Raw genomic sequence first — 21097 nt, 5'->3', positions numbered from 1 at the left:
GTGCAACAGCAACTCAACCCAGGGCCGATGCAATCCCTCGCTGTGCATGGTGAAGGTCTAACAGAGGACCCGTTCAGTCCCCCTCCTCCAAAAGCAAAAAGAAATAAAAATGACATCATTGCGAGTCTGAGCTGATTGGATTTTTCTTGGGATTTCAAACCTTGCATCCGACAGCCCTTGAGTAAGGTCCGTGTTTTGTGAGTTGGGTGCACAGCACCTAGCACAAAGGGGCCCCAAGCACTGACTGGGGCCACTGCTCGGTGTGATCTGGTGTCATAGAAAGTGAGGCACTTAAGCATGAGTGCAAGTTCCATCCTGAATCAGAACATGTGGCAAGACAGCATCGCATTGCATCCCAGAGCTGCATAGCAAACGACATAAAAACAACAAACCTCCGTGAGCTAATGCAAAACAGAGCAGTCACAGGGGCCGGGTTACCAGAGGCCGCCAGGGTCACTCCGTTTGTGGTTGTGAACTGCACAGACGCAAAAGCAGAGACATGACACCCCAACAGATCGCTCGGAATGGTGAACTCCGTTTTGGGCAGCTTACAAGTGTGACGTGAACTGAGCCAATTCACGGGCTTGTTATTTTCAAGACCATCACTCCAATGGTTAGAAAGCGTATGAGATTCTGACAACAAACAGGTTAGAAGCCAAAATACACTGCCCTGGGGATGCATTTTCTGGGTTATAACGTTCCACAAAACCCACCCAGCCGCCCTCCCCTTCCATTGCCCCTGCACCTCTCTGACAGTTAAAAGAACTTGTTTAATTAGAGAAAGAAAAGAAAGAAATCTCTCCCCCTTTCTCTCTATATAGACAGCCGTTGCAAAATCTTGGAGAATTATACAACAATAAACCAAACCATGTCTTTGGACACAGTCCCAGATAGCACATCAGATCACGCAGAGTATTCCCGATGTTCCCAAGCTCCATCCAATCCTAGCAAGCATAACCCTAGGGATGGGTGTAGGACAACCAATCGAGATCCTATCCCACGGTGAGTTGCCCCGGGCATCCCCCACGCCCAAACTGACTTTGATGGGATCCATCTGCATAGAGCTCATTGCAGAATCAGGACCAACCCTGCCAGCTCCATCCAGGCACCAGCCAACCGGATTCAGCCTGAGATAAGTTCAGTGTCAAAGCCAAAACCCGGAGAAACTGATATGGGGTCTGCAATAGTCCAAGAACGACATCCAGTCATCAAAGAAACAGAACAATGTTCATCCCCACAGTGGAGTTTAACTGGCACCACAAAGAGCCTCCTTAATCAATCAGTCCAGGTGGATAGGACTGGACCAGGCCTGGCCACAACACAACATAGCTGACGCTTAGTCTGGCTTCTTTGTGCCTTTTATCAGTGGCACCATCTTTGGGGAGCGTCGCTAAAGCCCTGATCTGGCCACAGCTGTGCATGCCCACCCCCCCGCAGAGCCCCATTTCACTGCAGGATCGGGGCCTGACTCCAGAGTCCAAAGCAAACTTCATTGGCTGGCCGGGTTGTGCCCTGTTTACCGCTGGGCTCTTGCCTGCTGCCAGCATCTCTCTCCCTTCCCAGCCTTTCCAACACCTGCTCTAACCTCCTCTCTAGCCCCTGCGAACTCCTACTGCCGCTGACCCCCTCAGGAAGGCCAGGCGAGTGGGAGCCCAGCGAGAGGCTGCCAGCAGAGATCTCACCCTCCAGAAAACGCCACGGAGGAATAAAGGACGGGGCACGCCAGTGAATACGCAGGGACAGCCATCCAGGTGAGGCGCATCTGGAAAAATCCACCGCACCGATACCATAGCCCAAGCCAGCAGGCTCCTAACACAACCCGTCAGGCCAAGGAGCAGCCTGACAAGGTACAAGGCACCCACTGCGCAGGGTACCGATGGGCACTGCACAGCCCCAGCCTGTGTCCAGCCCCAGCAGCAGCTCGCCTGGGGGGTATCCGAGGAATAAGAGAGAAGCCAAGCGATTGACTGGCGGATTTCCCGGGGGGAAGGAGGCTGGGTAGGGAGGGGGGAAACTACACACAGGTCTGGGAGCTGCGAGGCCACTCGCAGAGAGTTAGCAAATACCTGGCAGGGACGCAAGCCGAGCAGGGCGCCCCGATCCCACGGGGAGGGGCGCGGCACGCAGCGGGAGGAAGGGCCCCTGGCTGGGAAGTGACCGGACACACGAGTGTGGGGGGGGGGGGGGGTTCCCCAGGCTGCTGCCCCCCACCCGCAGCAGGGCCCCGGTTCGGTCCCGCTCCCCTCCCCGCCGGGCCGCCCCTTACCTGCCCACGGTCTGGTTGGCGAGCTGCCGCATGCGGTTGAATTGCTTCTTCATCTCGGCAGCGAGCCGGGGGCCGGAGCGATCCGCGAGCAGCCGGGCGGTTACATGGCTCCCGACGGGAGAGCGGCGGCTCGGGCGCTGCGGCTGCGGCGGCGGCGGCGGGCGGAGCGGGCAGCCTGGGGCCGGCAGCGTCTCACCGCCCCCATCCCGGCCGCGCTGCGATGCTCCCGGGCGGCGGCGGCAGCTCCCACCCCCTGCTCAGCGCATCCTGCGGCATGGAGCTGGCGCGGCTCCGCGCCCCTCCTGCTCCCACCTTCGCGTCGCCCCTGCAGGCTGCTGAGCGCCTCGCCGGGGCAATGGCGGCTGCTACTGCGGCTGCTCGCCCGGCCCGGGCCGGGCCCGGGCCCGGGCCGGGGGTCTGGGAGATGTAGTTCGGCGCCTCTCACCCCCTCCCAAGCCGCCGCAAGGGGGCGCGCTGCAGAGGGGTAATTAGCAATTACCGCCCCTCTCTCCGTGTCATCGCAGGGAGGGCCCAAGCCAAGCGCCCAGCAGACTGGGGAAGGGATCCCTGCCCAGCAAAGGGCCCTGCCACTCCCCCCAGGGCAAACATTCTGCTGCCTGCAGCATCCCCTCCAAGCCTCTGAAAGACCTGAGTGGGACAGGGACTCGAGGCCCAGAGATCAGCAGGCTGGGTCTGGGGAATGCTCTGCCCCCAAAGCAGTGACACAACCGGGGGACTCCTTCTCCCTAGGTCTTCACTTTCCCTGTTTGGCTGGTTGGGGAGCAGGTGGGGTTTTGTGCGTTCAATTCAAAGGCAAGCCTTTAATATGTTAAAAGTTGCAGAATTCACCTTATTTATCTATGTCCATACATGCCAATCTATTTTATAGACATGTGGGACTGGAAGGAACCTCGAGAGGTCATCTAGTCCAGTCCCCTGCACTCACAGCAGGACTAAGTATTAACTAGACCATCCCTGGCGGGAGTTTGTCTAACTTGCTCTTAAAAATCTCCAATGATGGAGATTCTGCAACCTCCCTTGGCAATTTATTCCAGTGCTTAACCATCCTGACAGGAAGTTTTTTGTAATGTCCAACCTAAACCACCCTTGCTGCAATTTAAGTCCAGTGCTTCTTGTCCTATCCTCAGAGGTTAAGGAGAACAATTTTTCTCCCTCCTCTTGATGATAATCTTTTATGTACTTGAAAACTGTTATCATGTCTCCTCTTGATCTTCTCTACAGTCTAAACAAACCCATTTTTTTCAGCTTTACCTCATAGGTCCTGTTTTCTAGATCTTTAATCATTTTTGTTGCACTTCTCTGGACTTTCTCCAATTTGTCCGCATCTTGGACACGTGGCACCCCGGAACGGGACACAATACTCCAGTTGAGGCCTAATCAGTGTGGAGTAGAGCGGAAGAATTACTTCTCGTGTCTTGCTTACAATACTCCTGCTAATACATCCCAGAATGATGTTTGCTTTTTATTGCAATGGTGTTACACTGTTCACTCACATTTAGCTTGTGATCTACTATGACCCCCAGATCCCTTTCCGCAGTACTCCTTCCTAGGCAGTCATTTCCCATTTTGTACGTGTGCAACTGATTGTTCCTTCCTAAGTGGAGTACTTTGCATTTGTCCTTACTGAATTTCATCCTATTTACTTCACACCATTTCTCAGTACGTAGTCCCTTTGTGGCAGGTGGTCAGAGCTCGGCGACACCATCAGAGAGCTTATCTTGGGCAAGCCTCAGAAAATCACCATCAAGCCCACGACATCAGGACTGTGCAGACAGCCAGCATTTCCACCCACAAAAATGGTATGAAATGATGTTATGTTTGTGCAAGCCTTCTACAGGACTGTGAAGACTGCACTGAAACCAGCTTAGCATCTTCGCAGGGCACACGTATGCGTTTCAGCTTGGTCCAGTGGCTAGCTGTCTCGGGAGAGCAAGCCTGGTGCTCTGGAACAGCTCCAAATGAAGTTCCAACAGGACCCCTTGTCGTGTGACACCTCTCAGAGCATACTCTCACTAGGGCAAGCCTCCTTCCCTTCAGCGCCTCCTGGGTCTGACCTCAGGGCATTCAACACCCCTGTTTCATGCCATGAGCTCCCCACAGTGAATCCATCTGGATGGGACACCCGGGGAAGCATTATATGCCCCAAAGGGCCATGCACCCCAACTTTGCAGTCAGCAGTGACTCCCAGACAGTGGTGTAAAACAGAAGGGTTTATTAGTCATCCGGAACACAGCGTAGAGCAGATCTTGTTAGCACAGAAAGTAGGAACATTTAGTAAAGTCCATCTTGGGGAGACCCAGAGCCGTGAGCTCTCCCCCTGAGTCCCAAACCTGGAGACTGCCCAGCTTCCAGCAGCCCACCCTCAGTCATGCCCATTTGCATGTCCTCCATTTCAGGCAAACTGGTCACCTCGCCTCCACCTCTCTCTCTGTTCTCCAACTCCTCCAGCTGGCTCTTGCAAAGGATGGGCCCCAGTCATTAGTTGCCAAGATACAGTGTGTCAGGCCACTGTCTGGGCCAAGAGAGCTAGACAGCCATCACACCTGCCCTCTAGGGGTCGCTGCAACAACTACACACCCTTGTCCCACCACCTAGATACTTGTACAACACATAGGGGAAACTGAGGCACACACAGTACTCATGCAAAACATTAAGAACATTCCCGCTTCGTCACACTAGTGCACTGAACTAAGAACCAGGAGACTTGGGTTCTAGTCAGAGCTCTGTCACTTACCTGCTCTGTGATGGGCCAATAACTCTATGCTTCAGTTTCCCCATCTGTGAAGTGAGACCAACCCTCCCTTGGGATCTGTGGCTGAAAAACAGTCTATGAGAGGCTGGTATTGTTGTTATCTCTAGGAGTCAAAGCCCCTGCAGCCTCCATTGAAATCAAGGGGAGTTTTAGGTATTCAGCTATTGTGATGTAGGCTATTGTGTGCACTTAATAGATTACAACTGACAGCAGAGCCGAGCCCACTGAATAGGTCTTTGTCATATTAGACACTTGAAGAGGTGCAATCATTTTGAATTTTACATATTTGCTTTTTTTTTTATTTTAAATACATCCCAGCTCACCACTAGGAAATCAGAAGACACAATGCAGTAGCTTGCAATTTTTGTTGTCCCCGAATTACCACAATGCTCCATCTACTGGTCAGCAAGTGCTATGCACAGGGCTGAGCTAACGGTGAAGGATTCTGATGCATAAACAAAGATGCCTGGGCCTCATAACAAACTGGGGAAGGGTTGCTAAATTGTTTAAAAAACTAATTAACCCCCCCCCCCCAGCCATGTTTATTTCAGCTCTTTGGAAACTCAGGAGAAAAATTAATGTTTGCCTGATGGAAAAAGCCAGGAAATTCCGTGCTAAGGGTAAAGCTCTGTCCTCAACTCATCTTGCTGAGTTAGCTACTGCAGCCCATTTACTGATATGTTAACGCCTACAGATCTTGAGATCTGTAGGGGGCAGTGTGGTGAGTTAAGGATGTAGCACCCTGTTTCAATGTGAGTTTCTCCTCTCTTTCCTAGGTCTGATTTGAGGACAGTCAGGCTTGTGGGGAAGAGGATTTGGAAAAATTGGATCTGCTTTTCTCCTGACATTTGTTTGCAAAATCTGTAGGATTTTTATAGGATTTATTTTTTCTCCAAAACATTTGTTTCCGGTTGGAGAATCACTACCAGTAACCCAGTGTTTATGACCATAACAAACCACTGTGTGCAGCCGTGCAGCCATAAACACTACCAGTAACAATAACAAACCAGTGTCTTCACTCAGTTTACAGGCCCAATCCTTCAAGCACCTACATGACAAAACCAGCTCCCGTTGACTGTTTAATGGAGGTCTAGGTGCGGCGTGTTTACAGGATCAGGACTTTCATGAGCAACCCTACACTAACTGAACTGGTGGTATGTTGGAAAGGAAGCAGGTTTTTTCAGTTATTTGCTAGGAAGAGTGTGAAACATCACAAATAGATATTTTCAGTGACTTTAGCACTCAGGGAAAGTAGCAGGCTGGTAGCTGTGGGGAAGAAATAGCATTAACAATGAATAGTACTAATGGGCCTAATTTAGCACTGGTGTATGAGACGCAACCGATTTCGACTGAATGGTTCTTGCTCATGCCAAGGCTGTGTTAGGCCCAGAAACTGACACCAGTCTAGCACTTTTCATCCCACAATGCTTTGCAACCAACACTAGCACAGCATGGAGCTTTCACAGGAAGTAAAAGCTACAGTTGAGGCCCTGATCCTACCCCAGGATCTGCTAGCTTGGAGCCCTACACCCCTGGGGAAATCCAGCAAGACTCTGCATAAACACAGGGGCCAAGGATAGTGGATCTTGATACAAGACCAAGCCCTAAGGATGCAACTCAACTGCCATTTTAATCCCTTGTTTTTACTCACTGGGAGATATTTAAGCAATTTCCCTTTTGGGAGGAAACTTTCCAAACTTGGTCTCAGCCCAAGAATGAATACATATGTATGTGTATGTGTGTAAGATCTGTCTTAGATCCACTCAGGAAATACACAACTGGGGATATAACTATACTTTAGTCCCATTTTTCCATTGTTGTTGTTATTTGTAGTAGAGTAGCACCTACATGTCCCATTGTGCTAGGCGCTGTACAAATGCAGAGTATGAGACGATCCCTGCTCTAAAGAGTTTACAACCAAAGGCCTCAATCCTGCAAAGACTTACGCAGGTGCTGAACTTTCTGCACTACTGAAGTCAAGTGTGTGCACAAGCCTTTGCAGGACCTGGGCCTACATAGACAAGACAAAAGGTGGGAGAAAGGAAATGGAGACAGTGGAGCTGTGCAGAGGAACTGGCCCGTGGAAATCAAAAGAGCACAGCATGGTGGAGAAGAGACTAATTTAGCTGGGGCTCTCAATGAAGGTGCCAGATGGATGGGGATACCTGTTCCCTGGGAACTGAAATGAGCCCAACAAGCCACTGAAAAGCAAACTGGCCCCAGGAAAACCACACATGGAAGACTGTGAGATGTCCAACACAGCCCTGCTGATTGAATCTGGGTCCCAGCTGACCTTCAGCTGGGTTGGGGCTAACTGCTCTACAGGCTGTAGAATCAGTTGCAAGCAAAGGCAGCAGCTGATTTCACAAGATACACAGCAATATCAGCCAGGTACCAGAAAACAGCTCCCAGCCCCACCACCTGGAGTCATGAGAGATTTGATAGAGTTTCAGAATAACAGCCGTGTTAGTCTGGTAATAGCTTATCTAAAGTGATCACTCTCCTTACAATGTGTATGATAATCAAGTTGGGCCATTTCCAACACAAATCCAGGTTTTCTCCCCTCCACCCCCCACAAACCCATTCTCCTGTTGGTAATAGCTTATCTAAAGTGACCACTCTCCTTACAATGTGTATGATAATCAAGGTGGGCCATTTCCAGCACAAATCCAGGGTTTAACAAGAATGTTTGGGGGGGGGGTAGGAAAAAAGGAGGGGAAATAGGTTACCTTGCATAATGACTTAGCCACTCCCAGTCTCTATTCAAGCCTAAGTTAATTGTATCCAATTTGCAAATGAATTGCAATTCAGCAGTCTCTCGCTGGAGTCTGGATTTGAAGTTTTTTTGTTGTAATATTGCAACTTTCATGTCTGTAATCGCGTGACCAGAGAAATTGAAGTGTTCTCCGACTGGTTTATGAATGTTATAATTCTTGACATCTGATTTGTGTCCATTTATTCTTTTACATAGAGACTGTCCAGTTTGACCAATGTACATGGCAGAGGGGCATTGTAACAACAATCCTTGCAACAAAGCCCGTTGCCAACTGTGCCCACATATCTATTCAGGGGACACCATCACAGGGCCTAATAACATCAGCCACACTATCAGAGGCTCGTTCACCTGCACATCCACCAATGTGATGTATGCCATCATGTGCCAGCAATGCCCCTCTGCCATGTACATTGGTCAAACTGGACAGTCTCTACGTAAAAGAATAAATGGACACAAATCAGATGTCAAGAATTATAACATTCATAAACCAGTCGGAGAACACTTCAATCTCTCTGGTCACGCGATTACAGACATGAAAGTTGCGATATTACAACAAAAAAACTTCAAATCCAGACTCCAGCGAGAGACTGCTGAATTGCAATTCATTTGCAAATTGGATACAATTAACTTAGGCTTGAACAGAGACTGGGAGTGGCTAAGTCATTATGCAAGGTAACCTATTTCCCCTTGTTTTTTCCTACCCCCCCACCCTCCTCAGACGTTGTTGTTAAACCCTGGATTTGTGCTGGAAATGGCCCACCTTGATTATCATACACATTGTAAGGAGAGTGGTCACTTTAGATAAGCTATTACCAGCAGGAGAGTGGGGTGCGGGGAGGTATTTTTTCATGCTTTGTGTGTATAAAAAGATCTTCTACACTTTCCACAGTATGCATCAGACGAAGTGAGCTGTAGCTCACGAAAGCTTATGCTCAAATAAATTGGTTAGTCTCTGAGGTGCCACAAGTCCTCCTTTTCTTTTTGATAAGAGTTTGTTTTTCTATCAAAACCTTATTCACGCTTCCTGTTGCCCCTGTGCCTGGCATTCCCAGCGGCGTGTTTGTAATGGCACACACACTGGGCTAGATCCTCAGTGGAGCTCCAGCCCCCTGTGTGTACCCGGCACGGCTGACTTACGGAAGACTACGCTCCTGTCCTCGGAGCCAACGGATTGCATGCTAAATGCTAAAGGGATCCCAGGAGCCCCGGTGCCCCCGGTCCAGCCCCAGCGTCTCTGTTACATGCGGTGACCATTTAAAGCCCTTTCTGAATTAATCAGCAGCTTCCCTGCTACTCTCTCCTGTAATCACTGTTCATTTCGGATGCGCAATTGTTGCATAGCACACAACCAATAGATTCTTTTGTCTAATGGTCTCTTCATCTGGTGTCATTATAGCTCCTCAGACATTTCTATTGGCAGAGGCTGGGCGGAGCCGGCAGGCACCCAGACAGGGTAGGTGAGAGTTGAATTTGGGGGCATTACCCGACTCCGGGTCAGGGGAAGGAGCATGCATGTCACAAGTCCCGTCCGGAATGCTCCTTTGACTCTCATCATCCTGTAATGGCCCAAACTGCACTTACTCTGCTGCTAGCGATGGTATTCTGGGCCATCGTTGTAGGGTACTACAGTATTGTGGGCCAGTACTGTCGGATACTGCAGTATTCTTTTGAATAAGGGAAATAACAGCACATAGAATATCAGGGTTGGAAGGGACCCCAGAAGGTCATCTAGTCCAACCCCCTGCTCAAAGCAGGACCAATTCCCAGTTAAATCATCCCAGCCAGGGCTTTGTCAAGCCTGACTTTAAAAACCTCTAAGGAAGGAGATTCTACCACCTCCCTAGGTAACGCATTCCAGTGTTTCACCACCCTCTTAGTGAAAAAGTTTTTCCTAATATCCAATCTAAACCTCCCCCATGTTAATGCACATATCCGTGCTGGTTTCAGATGGAGCCAAGGGGTCTGTTTAGTGCAGCGAAGCCCTCTGGGGCTGCTGCTATACCATCCCTTATGCCCCACTGCTATATCAGTCACTGTGCCCATCCCCTCTGCTATACCATGCACCATACCCATCTGGGAGTGTGTACTGGGAGGGGGGAAGTTTGTGTGTGTATGATTTGGGTGCTCCTTGCTCTAGAGTCCCCACTACAGGACCCATCCTGCCCTGGGAGAAGCCATTGACTTCAGCGTGAATAGGATCAGTCAGGCAGCCCTTAGCTCAGGCTGCTTGCCAGGCGTAGGCGTATCAGAACTCATTCCAAAAAAACCCTGCCTGGGTGTTTCTATTCTGGATCTTCCCAAATGTTAGTTTGCTAGTTCGTTTCCTCTTCCCCTCTGCCGATGCGGAGAAAGCCAGTGTCAGCAAGGAGCCGGCAGCTCTCCCAGCCTCTCCCTGGCGCCTGGCACAGGCAGATAAGGAGCCACACATTTCAGAGCCATGGTTATTCTCTTGGGTGTGCTTGATGCTAGGTATAGCACTGGCAAAGGAGGAGTGAGGGCTGAGATCAGGCCCTGGGATTATGGATGGAGCAGGTATGGTGCGGCAGAGGCAGAAATATGGAAATCCCTCCACTGCATATAAGTATGCACTGAATTAAACTCTTCCTCCCCTTCTGAGAGGGCACTTGTGTTATGCTTGTGGGGACTTATACTCCGGCAAATGCTCATTGCCACAATCCCTGCTTTGAAATTGGGGGTGTTTTAAATTGCAACATCCAACACTCTTATACTTGAGAATGCTGCCCATGCCCTGCTGAAAACGATCTGTGAAGAAACAATGGAGGACCTTCATTGCTAGCAGCATTAGAGTGTCAAGACCTCCCTGTCTAAGATGGGAGCCCTCTTTTGCCAGGCACTGTGTCTGCATATCCCCTGTCCTTAACAGCTTACAAACCAAACAGACAAGGGATGGGAGTGGGAACAGAGAAATGAAGTGACTTGCCAAAGGTCACATAATAGATTAGTATCAGAGCTGGCAGTAGACTAAAGGTCCCCAGTGTCATGGTCTAACCACGGGCCCATGCTGCCCACTTGTAGTACATCCTTTCTGTGTTCCTTTCCCTCTGACTTCCAGGGCCAGAGCCATTTGTAGGAACCGAGAACCCCTGTCATGAAGAGCTCATCTGCTGCTTATTCCACACTGGAGAGTCTGGATGGGACATCCTCACCTTGAGGCAGTCTGGGTGTCCCAGACAGCAGGAGCATCTTGCCAGCCTGTTTTCATGGCCGAGTTCCTAGTAATAAAGCATGGGCTTGTAAGCTCTTTGGGCTGGGACTGTCTGTATATTCTATTTGTGTACAGCACATGGCGCCCTGGGGCCTCAATCCCCGATTGCTACCTCTAGGTGCTATGCTGATTCACAACCCTCACACCCTTCCTTGCTGTTTGCAAAAGGGAAAGTAGCAACCAGGCATACGCTATGAAGGGGCATCTGCCACAACCACAGCAGTCATGAAAACATCTCTCATTTCTCACCAGGCATCTGCAGGTCTCTGATGCACAATGGGACGTCATTGGCGGAGACATGAGAAAGCCCTGGGACTAAATTTTTCCTTTGATCAAAAAGCTCGGCCACTCTTGCGATTATCTGGCATCTGTTCCCGTCTCCTGCAAGGGGAATTTCCACAGTGAGTATGACAGGCTGGCTGCATGGACAAGGAATCCAGTTAGACTGACTCCTGTATTGTCTCCTTCCTTTCATTATCCATGGAGCTGCCAGACCATGCCCTCCAGCACAGACAACTGCAGTATGAGCCACAGGGGAAGGAAATCCACCTGCTAGAGTGTAGAACTGATCAATGAAATGGTTTTTAATTGTTCACTTTATTAATATAACTTCATAAGCAAAGTTATATGAATGAAACAACATTCATTCATAAAACCCCAATAACTGGCTAATTGAGTTTCACTTTCAATCCAATTGCTGCTTAAATCGCTGAAACTTGCACTGTTTCAACATTGTAACTTCTGCTCACTGTTTGTCATTCATTACACTTGTCCATATTGTAACTCAAACTCTATTTTAACTTGTCCCAAACTCCATTTTAAAATGCTCTCTCCATTTTGTAAAAGCTTGCTGCAAAACCTTCATTTCTGCAAAACCCTGCTGTAATCTTATTAGCGTAGTTTAGATGTGTGAATGAGGTATGGATGGATGATGGAATCAACCTCTGGCCCCAGCCTGTCCTGATGAAATAAAGTGTAAACACCAAGGGCTGAAGATGCAGACAAGAGCCCTGACAAAGCAAGAGGAGTCCACCCTAAAAAGAAAAGAACAAAAGCACAATTGAAGAAACATCAAAGCCAGTCATGTCTGCAATTGACAGGTGATCAATCACACCAAACCCAGAAGCAGCATGACACAGCAAGACCTATAGACTCTGGATTCAAACTAAAGCCTACAAAAAGGATGGGTGAGATGGCAGACTTTGGAGGGTAACATCCTGCTGCCAACATGGAAGGGCATCGGTGCATGCCCAAAAGAGACCCAGCCCCTCCTTGGGCCTGGCTTTCCTGGCCAGTTAGCCGCCACAAGCTACGAACTCAAGCTACATTCAGGACTGGTAACTATATAGCAGCTGCACAACATTGGGGGTGGGGGGGAGGTGGTACACATAGGTATTAGATATTAGTTATTAGTCTTAAATCAAATTGTGTTATAATAAATGTGACATCTTGTCTTGTCCCCTGAAACGATCCTGTGTAGTTTTGTCGGCATGACAAGAGGAGAATCCCAGGCTATCTATGGCATTTATCTGGTCCCCGTTTCCAGGTACCTTATCACCACTCACTCTTTAATGTGTTTGTCCTCACTCACCCGGTAAGACAGGGCAGCGCTGTTACCCACACAGTACAGAGGGGGAACTGAAGCCTGGAGAGACTCAGGCCACATCTACTCCTGGAGGTTGGGGTGTGGTTCCCAGATCACTTAGCCATGCTCGCACGAGCTCTCATCTGAGCTAGCGCATTAAAAAGCCAACGTAGCAATGGGAGCACCTAGCCCGAGTACAAACCCACCTAGCCCCGTGGGGAGGTCCTCTGGGTGGCCAGCCTGTGCCACTGGGGCTACCCTATTCTTAAGCCTGCGAGCTCAGATGAGGGTATGTCTCTGCAACTGAGGACTCACACCCCTAGTGGGGACACAGCCTGAGGGACTGACTCCAGGTCTCACACGTCTGTTACACAGCAGGGAATTGAACCTGGTTTTCCCAAGCTCCAGGCTAGGGCACTAACGACCGGCCAGTTTTCCTTGCCTAGTTTGCCCTCCTTAGCCCATCGCTGGAGGAGGCACTTGGATACCAGAAGCAGACCATGGAAAGGTGGCTGCCTGGGGTAGCAGCATCAGGAGTAAAGCTGGGCTTTTTTTTTTTTTTTGGGCAAATAGTAAAGTCACTGAAAAATGCTTTGTTGGAGATACCGAAACTATTTAGAGAAGCGGCTGGGTTAGTCTATATCCACAAAAAGAAAAGGGGGACTTGTGGCACCTTAGAGACTAACAAATTTATTTGAGCATAAGCTTATATTGGTATTTGATGTATGCCATTATGTGCCAACAATGCCCCTCTGCCATGTACATTGGCCAAACCGGACAGTCTCTACGTAAAAGAATAAATGGACACAAATCAGACATCAAAAATTATAACATTCAAAAACCAGTTGGAGAACACTTCAATCTCTCTGGTCACTCGATTAAAGATCTAAAAGTCGCAATTCTTCAACAAAAAAAAATTCAAAAACAGACTCCAACGAGAGACTGCTGAATTGGAATTAATTTGCAAACTGGATACAATTAACTTAGGCTTGAATAAAGACTGGGAGTGGATGTGTCATTACACAAAGTAAAACTATTTCCCCATGTTTATTTCTGCCCCCTACTATTCCTCTCACGTTCTTGTCAACTGCTGGAAATGGCCCATCTTGATTATCACTACAAAAGGGCTTTTTTTCCCTCTCCTGCTGGTAATAGCTCACCTTAACTGATCACTCTAGTTACAGTGTGTATGGTAACACCCATTGTTTCATGTTCTCTGTGTATATAAATCTCCCCACTGTATTTTCCACTGCATGCATCCGATGAAGCGAGCTGTGGCTCACGAAAGGTTATGCTCAAATAAATTTTTTAGTCTAAGGTGCCACAAGTCCTCCTTTTCTTTTTGCAAAACTATTTACAAATTAGACTTCATGGGAAATTTTTTTTAGAAGACATCCAAACGGTTTGTAAATGTTTCCATTTTTCATTTTGCAATGATGTTTTGTGGGTAACTTGAGCTAGATTTAACAACTTCCTCCCCCTCAAAAGGTAAAAATCACACAAAAAACTAAACGAAAAACTGAAAAAAAACCCCCTGCATTTTGGATTGAAAAACACCCTGAAAACAAAACAAAAAATGAAAATAAAAAAAATCATTTGGTTTTTGGTTTTGTTTTGTGTATTTTTTTGGATCCAAAACTAATTTTTTTTCAGTGTTTCATTTTGACAAAAAAAAAAAAAACCACAAAAAGTTCAATTTTGCTTCAAAACAGACCAACATTTTTCCCCTCCCCTCCCCAGATTTTTCCCTTTGGCTCCTAGACTAAAATATCAGTTATTCACTCCGTTCCAGAAGCAGCTTGCGGGGTGGGGGGTGGTCCTGGGTTCAACTGGACTCCCAGAAATCATGAGCCCAAGGGTGCAAAACCAGACAAACATACGCTCCTCCCAGCCTGATGCAGACGGGAGCCCCTGTGTGGGGGACCAGGGAAGGGCGGGGAGCAAACCCACCCTTTACTCACCCTGCAGTGACATCTCCCTCCCGTCCCACAGGACTGGGCCTAGCTCCTGGATCCAGGGGCTGAGACAGCGTGACTGGGGTCGCAGCACCACTCGGCATTGTGATGTAAGAGCTGACAGGCCAAACCTGAACGGAGCTGCAACCCTGTGTGCCGGGTCTCAACAGCCGGAGCTGGGCACAGCCCCGTGGGACAGGACTTGGCCACTGCGAGGGTGAGAGTAGAGGCAAGCTCGGTCTCCAGCCTCCTCCCCCACCTCTGGGGTGTCTCTCTGCACCAGGCTGGGATTAGAGTTGAAGTGCCGGGGCTTGCAGATGATGGGTGCCCATCGGCAGTTCTGTGTCTTGCACCCATCGAATCAGGAGGCTACATCTGCCCTGCTCAGCTCTGATCAGGATCTCCAGCTTGGCTGAACTCTCCTGGGTCAGCTCTGGCTCCTATTACTGGGAATCCAGCCAGTTCTGGGTGCTAAGCATGGCTGGAATGTCATTGTGGCAGAAGGCTGCAGGTTATGGGTCACTCTGTCCCACGGTACGGTCAGGAAATGAACACTCATAGTTTGTGCTTGTCCTCATGCCTCCCATCTGAGGATCTCAATGCATTTTATCAACATTAGCAAACTGAGCCTGCCATGCGGCCTGCCGTGGGGTCGGGAAGGATCATTGTCCCCTAGAGCTGGCTGAAATGGTTTATTCCAAACTGTTTTTTGAAGGGGGGTGGGTGGGGGAGGCTTTTTTAAAAACAAAATTTTTGTGGCAATTTTTTCATTCTTTGATTTTTCTACAAGAACAAAAAAACCACTGAAAACCCAAACAGTCTTCCAGTTTTACAGTCTTGTTCTCCCCTCCCCCCTTTCTTTTTTTCTTTTCAAGACAGAAAAAAAAGTAATAAGGGGGAGAAGGAAAAACAAAAAAGGGGGATCAAAAAAATCAGAGCATTCCAACCTTTTTCACAGAAGCCCATTTCCCACCCAGCTCGAATTGTCTCCATTTCGCAATGGGGAAACTGAAGCATACACAGGGCCGAATCCTTAGCTGGCGTAAATCAGCATTGCTCCACTGGCTTCAACAGAGCTGACTCTCACTCATATTCCCTGGGCATCTCTGGCAGAGCCAGGAATCAAACCCAGATCTTCCATCTCTGACTCAGGTGTTTTCCCCTAGCCCAGGGGGTTTCTGGTCACGGAAGTGGGAATGCCTAGCTCCTGGGCTTAGCAATCAGCTACAGAGCCTTTCATCTTTAGATTGCATTCATATGTCTGCACCACAGTGCACCAAATGCTGGTACAGTCTGACAGCTGGTGAGGAACCTTTCCAGCTGGAGAAGGTGGATTTTCTCTCTTCCAGCCTTAGTGAATAATTGTCAACCCCACAAAGGCTAAGGCTATGGCCACAGCCACAGCCACTGTGAACTGGCTCCCTCGTGGGCAGCCTCAGCCAGGAGGCCGATGACTGAATATATCACAGACTGAGCTCCCTTCCATCCCCAAAGGGGTCACGCTCGAGGCATATTGGTGGGGGGGGCTGCATCCCAAAAGTGACTGTGAGGGGCCTTGGCAGAGCAGTGGCGGGGCCAGGGCTGGGGAGGGGAAGAGCTGGTGCAGGCACAAACTTGCATCTTTCTGCACTGCTGCAAAGCCCATGAAGCCATTGAAAGGCTCCTGTTGACTTCACCGTGCTTAGCATTTGGTCCTACGACCCGCTGAGATCCCTGCAATTCATCAGCCCTACAGTCACCCACCAGCATCTGCAAGGAAGCAGGATGTAGATCTTGAGCACAAGGCTGGGGAAAACCCAATAATCCCAAGGGCAAATGGGATCCCAGGTTAAAAATGCTGCCAGTCCCCAGGCTGGCGCTCTGGCATCGCCACTGGGCTCGGTCTGCTTCACCCCAGCCAAGGCAGGGCTTTGGGAGGCAAAGAGGGAGAGCGAGAGGGCATCACACTCCTCTGACTCTGCACAATGGAAACAGGCCTGGAGCCGAGAGCGGACTGCTTGGCCCTCAGCCTGGGTTTGGATGGGTAGCGTTAACCCATAGATTGCTCAAGGCAGGTGGGGTTACCCAGCAATTTGCTCTCCCCTGCAATGAAGCATGAATAGGTGGTGGAGGCTCCCTTCAGTCACTCCTGAGCCGAGAACCAAAACTGCCTGATCTCTCCCCGCTCCCTTAGCACGTTGCTGTGCCACTCAGAGGTGATGCTCAGTGCTTCTTAGTGGCTCCCTCTCTCAGGGGCGGGGTAACAGCATCCATCCCGGCTGCTATGTTCCAAGTGGGGTAGGGGTTTGAATACCCAGATCTTGTTCAAATGAATGGGAAATTGAGTGTTTAAATTCTCTGGGTGACTTTGCAGACCTCAGCTAACAAACATACTCTCTGAGATTTGGCTTGCTTCCAGTAGAAGCATTTTTGCTTCTCCAGGCTTCTCTCACTACCAGGACATCGGTGTTGTAACTTTATTTGTATTTCCTCCTATCTCCTCATTCTAGTTTGTCTAAATTCACCATGAAAAACATGTAGATGGAGAATGATGCTACTCTGATGTCAATCAACAAAAAGGAGGGTCTGTCTTAGGATGATACATTTTGTTTTGTACCAAGGGAACATTTAGAATCTCACCTGTCATCAGCCAAAGCTGCAGAATTCATTTAATTTCCTCTCACTGCTAATGGGAACACGCTGAATCTTGTGTTTTTCATTCTATGGCAAAGGGAGAATTGTGTGCATGCGTAAAACCATCCCGTGACCTATTTCAATGCAGTGTCCTTGGATTCTTTTTATCAACAGGAATCAGGGTGCTGGACAATTCTGGTTTATGGTTCTGGCCATGTTACTCTTCGATGGATCATTGGATAAAGTTAGTAGTTCCCACTGGGAAAGGAAGGTCAATATCCGTGCCACTTGAGCAAATACTGTCCAGGGAAAACCAATGGGGGACTCAATAATGAGGTGGAAAAACTAGCTTAGCTAAGAGCATTCGTAATACAGTGTAAAGTCTGCTAGCTTGAATCCAGCTCAGGTCAGCAATGACCAGAAGCCCATGTGGTTTGGTAGCCTATGTGAAACATGTTAGTGATCACAGACTACGTCCTAGAAGATACAGATGTCTCCACCACAGATCTTGCACTACAGCTGGTACTAACTGGAACCTTGTTGGCAATTGTCTCAATAGAGAGCTCAAGATCTGGCTGAGCATTCTCCACCCAGCATGTGGTCTCTCTGGGTTGAGGGGTAGGTGCAGTGTTGGAGTGATTAGCAGGAACTGCCTGTTCTAGGGATAAATAAAGGACTTCATCTCCTGGGCTACCTCTCCCCAGCCACTGAATACCATGTGCAATTAAAAAAAATAAAATCATAGGACACAGTGGGAAAAACTCCTTCGGTGGCAGACTGCATTATCTGCTAGTGAAAACATGTTCTTGCTTGTATTCCAGTGGAGGATCCCCCATTCCTGCTGCAGCCAGAGGACTCCCCTTCCCTTCCTCACACTATAATCATACCAGAGCAGTTTCAATGCATGTGCCATGGTAGTGCTAAACAAAGGGAGGGGCCAGTAGTCCTGGCATGAGGTGGGCACTGTGCCAATTGCCCTGTGTACCCCAGTCCTGCAGCACCCCAACAGTTCTCTCATAGGCTCTCTGCTGAGCTGGCCTGGCATAGAGGGTTTTCTGAGCTACACACCGAAGTAAGGTGGGATACACCAACCACATTTTCCTTTAGAATCTAACCTGTAGTTGAATGTAGGCTCCCTGTATGACAGGCTATGGCTATACCCCCACTGTGCGGCTATGCTCCTTGTTTGTGCTCTGTGTCACACGCTTCCAGAGGCCAACGCTAGCCATATTGGAACTCGCGGGGTACGCCTCCTGCTAGAGGCCTGGGCTGCTTCGGAGTCCGTCATGCTGACCCGTTAGCAACGAGGAGGGAGCTGAGACAGAGGGCTCAGGCTGGGAAATGAGGGAAGTCAGCAGCAAAGTGGCCACAGGTTAATGAAGGACTCATCCCTTGTTAGGGATGCAGCATGGTCTGGTGAGTGAAGCGCAGGCGTGGAGGTCGTGAGTCCTGGATCTATTGCTGTGTGGACGTGGGCAAGTTACCGCCCCTCTCTGTGCCTCAGTTTCCTTTTGCCCATGTGCTCTCTTTAGGTTGTGAACTCGGCAGAGCAGGGCCTGCCTCTTGCTGTGTGTATGCACAAAGCCCTGCACTCAGCAGGGTCCTGCTAGTGCATGTCTCTCATTCCCAAGAACAATGGTCCTGCCCCAAAACAAGAGTGAAAGGAAGAGAAGAGGCAGAATCCCACCTCTCCTTTTCTGCAGGGATGGCAAATAGCCCCCCTTCTTTAGGAAGCTGCCTGCCCTGCCCACACGCACAGCCTCATTCCCAAGGATGTTCCTTGCTGCTGTCTGCATAACCAAACCTTCTCGCCCCCTCCCTGACAATCTCCTCCTAGGCCCCAGGGTGCGTGCTCCAAGCGACGGGGTTGTAGTTGGGGTGTGTGGGGTCTTATTCAGCTCTGCAGGAGGAAGATTAGCAGCTGCAAAGGCAATGCTGGGACCCAAGGAGCAGACGATAAGCTAGCGGCTCTCCCGGAGGTTGATAACTGAGAGAACAAAGCTCACTCCCATAAGAGCTTTAATCATATTTCCTTGTTTTCAGTTCCAGAAGACAGAGATCAAGCCGTTGTGTAAGAGGTGCAGGGGATGAGGGGGCAGGCATGATCCCCTGCCGGAGAAAAGGGAAGGCAGCTTCACAGAGATTTACAATTAGCCAGCTCTGCTGACATTACACTAGCCTGCAGATTAATGCCAGAGAAAGTGCCTGCTTTTTCACTAGCGCCCTGTCCGCTGACATGGCTCACAGCTGTATTTCCCCCCGGCATAAGTGTGCGTTGGACACACCTGCCGTGCGAGGGAATCAGAGCCGCTTTGCTATGCTGCAGTGACTCTGTCTCCTGCCTGGCTTCACCAGCTGATTAACTCTGACAGTGTGGAGCCCGCCCCTGCAAGACCCAGCCTTTAGACTAGCCTCCCCAGGCTCCTCCACTCTCTGCCCCATCACCCGCTCAGTGGGCCTCACAAGCCAGGCCTGTAACGCCGCCGCCTGCCCTTCCGTGGGCTGCAAAGGCCAATATAAAAAGCTAAACATCAAACCCAGCTGTGTCCGGGGGCAGGGGAATTCTGTGCCCCAAGTACGAGGGTCTCAGAGGGGGGTGCTCCGAGCTGTGTCACTGCTCCAGTTCTCAGTACAGAAGGGTTAACAGCTCAGCAGCAGAGGAAAGCCAGGTTGGTGGTTTGGGTGCTAATGCAGAGCTTGGGAGACCAGTGTTCAGTTCCCTGCTCTAAGGCCAGCTCTGTGTGTGACTGGGAGGAAAGCACTTCACATCTCCGTGCCTCAGTATCGGGCAGATAAAAGCATTGCCCTGCTCCCCAGAGGAGCCGTGAGGCTAAAAGTATTAAAGATGGGGAGATGCTCAGACACCTGGGCGATGGGGGCCAGATTAGAACCACAGAGAAGTAGGTGTGAGCCCAGGACTGACGCAGAGAGGGGATGGGCAAGGGCAAAGCTTTACAAAGTGACTTGGCCTTTTGCCAGCCCCTGGGCCTGATTCTCCACTGCTCCAGTCTCACAGTGTGTGATACCATTGAAAGCAGAGGCAAACGCCAGGCCTGCAGGGCCGTCCCTTTTATACTGAACACCTCCAGGATGGCAGAGGGGATCTGGTATTTCTCAGGTCGGCAGGTCCCCACTTAGGGCTTCATAGCTTCCAACCAGCTCCGCTCAGACACCAGTAGGACGGCCGTGCAGACTCCGGCAGGCGTGGGCCCTGAGTGCATAATAAGACGGCAGCCCCTTCCGGCACTTGCTTGTTTCCAGGAGGTCCCCATGTAGGGCTGAGGCCATGCAGGGGATGTATGCTCTGCTGCCCTGAGGATACACAGACCCCTCCAGGCCCCAGGGCTGTATCTTGCATGGCACCTTTCACCAGCACTACATCCACTTTAAAACACCATCCAACAACACGCCTGGCCTCGGCTAGCGTAAGAGCCCTTGGGCCACAGCAGGGAGTTCTGGAGCAGAACTGGAGCAGCTGGTCTCGAGCTGGCAGCGAAGGCTTGGGGGCTGGCGTGAGTCTCTACTCACCGTACCCTGCTGGTGGCAGACGAGCTGCATGTGAGCTGACATTTCAGCTGCCCCTGTCTAAAGCCCCGCTCTTGCAACTTAGTCCCTACGGGCAGCCCCAGCATCTGCACACAGCCCCGGGGTGGGGTGGGGGGGGCAGCCACCCATGCAGAGTAATTTGCACGTTCAATCCTCCAGTGCCCTTCAGCTTCCCATGCCAGTGTCCTCGCTTTGGTGGGGCTGCTTGATTGAAGGGTCCCAAGTGTATTCGCTCACACTGACTGTGCGGGGGAAGTCGGTGAGTTAAGATGGAGCATGACACGCAGCGTTCCTGTGTGTGCAAGTACTACACACATTCACCCTTGCACAACCCCATGCAAAACCTCCCCACGGCAC

At 50.0% G+C, this 21097-nt stretch overlaps 1 protein-coding gene and 1 long non-coding RNA gene across 10 annotated transcripts in view; one reads left to right on the top strand and one right to left on the bottom strand.

The window, feature by feature from the left end:
* ARHGAP44 (Rho GTPase activating protein 44) overlaps window positions 1–2669 on the bottom strand; it is a 153030-nt gene extending 150361 nt beyond the window's left edge. For 3 of the 9 annotated variants that reach the window (XM_073310155.1, XM_073310163.1, XM_073310164.1), the window contains exon 1: window positions 1683–1777. In XM_073310155.1, the coding sequence (XP_073166256.1) occupies window positions 1683–1762 (80 nt within the window). In that variant the 5' untranslated portion in view covers window positions 1763–1777. Of the gene's footprint in view, window positions 1–1682; window positions 1778–2266 lie in introns of those variants that run through there. The other 6 variants (XM_073310156.1, XM_073310158.1, XM_073310159.1 and 3 more) reach the window with 4 other exon arrangements.
* Window positions 1012–12499, top strand: LOC140897452 (uncharacterized). Its single transcript, XR_012154736.1, has 3 exons — window positions 1012–1751; window positions 9212–9268; window positions 11294–12499. It is a non-coding gene; the product is annotated as an uncharacterized lncRNA (long non-coding RNA).
* The last annotated feature ends 8598 nt before the right edge of the window (window positions 12500–21097 follow it).

Source organism: Lepidochelys kempii, chromosome 14 (assembly GCF_965140265.1).
Source record: "Lepidochelys kempii isolate rLepKem1 chromosome 14, rLepKem1.hap2, whole genome shotgun sequence".
NCBI classification, from domain to species: Eukaryota; Metazoa; Chordata; order Testudines; family Cheloniidae; genus Lepidochelys; species Lepidochelys kempii.
Note: the sequence above shows the minus strand (reverse complement) of the source record. Positions and strands in the feature narration are given on the sequence as shown.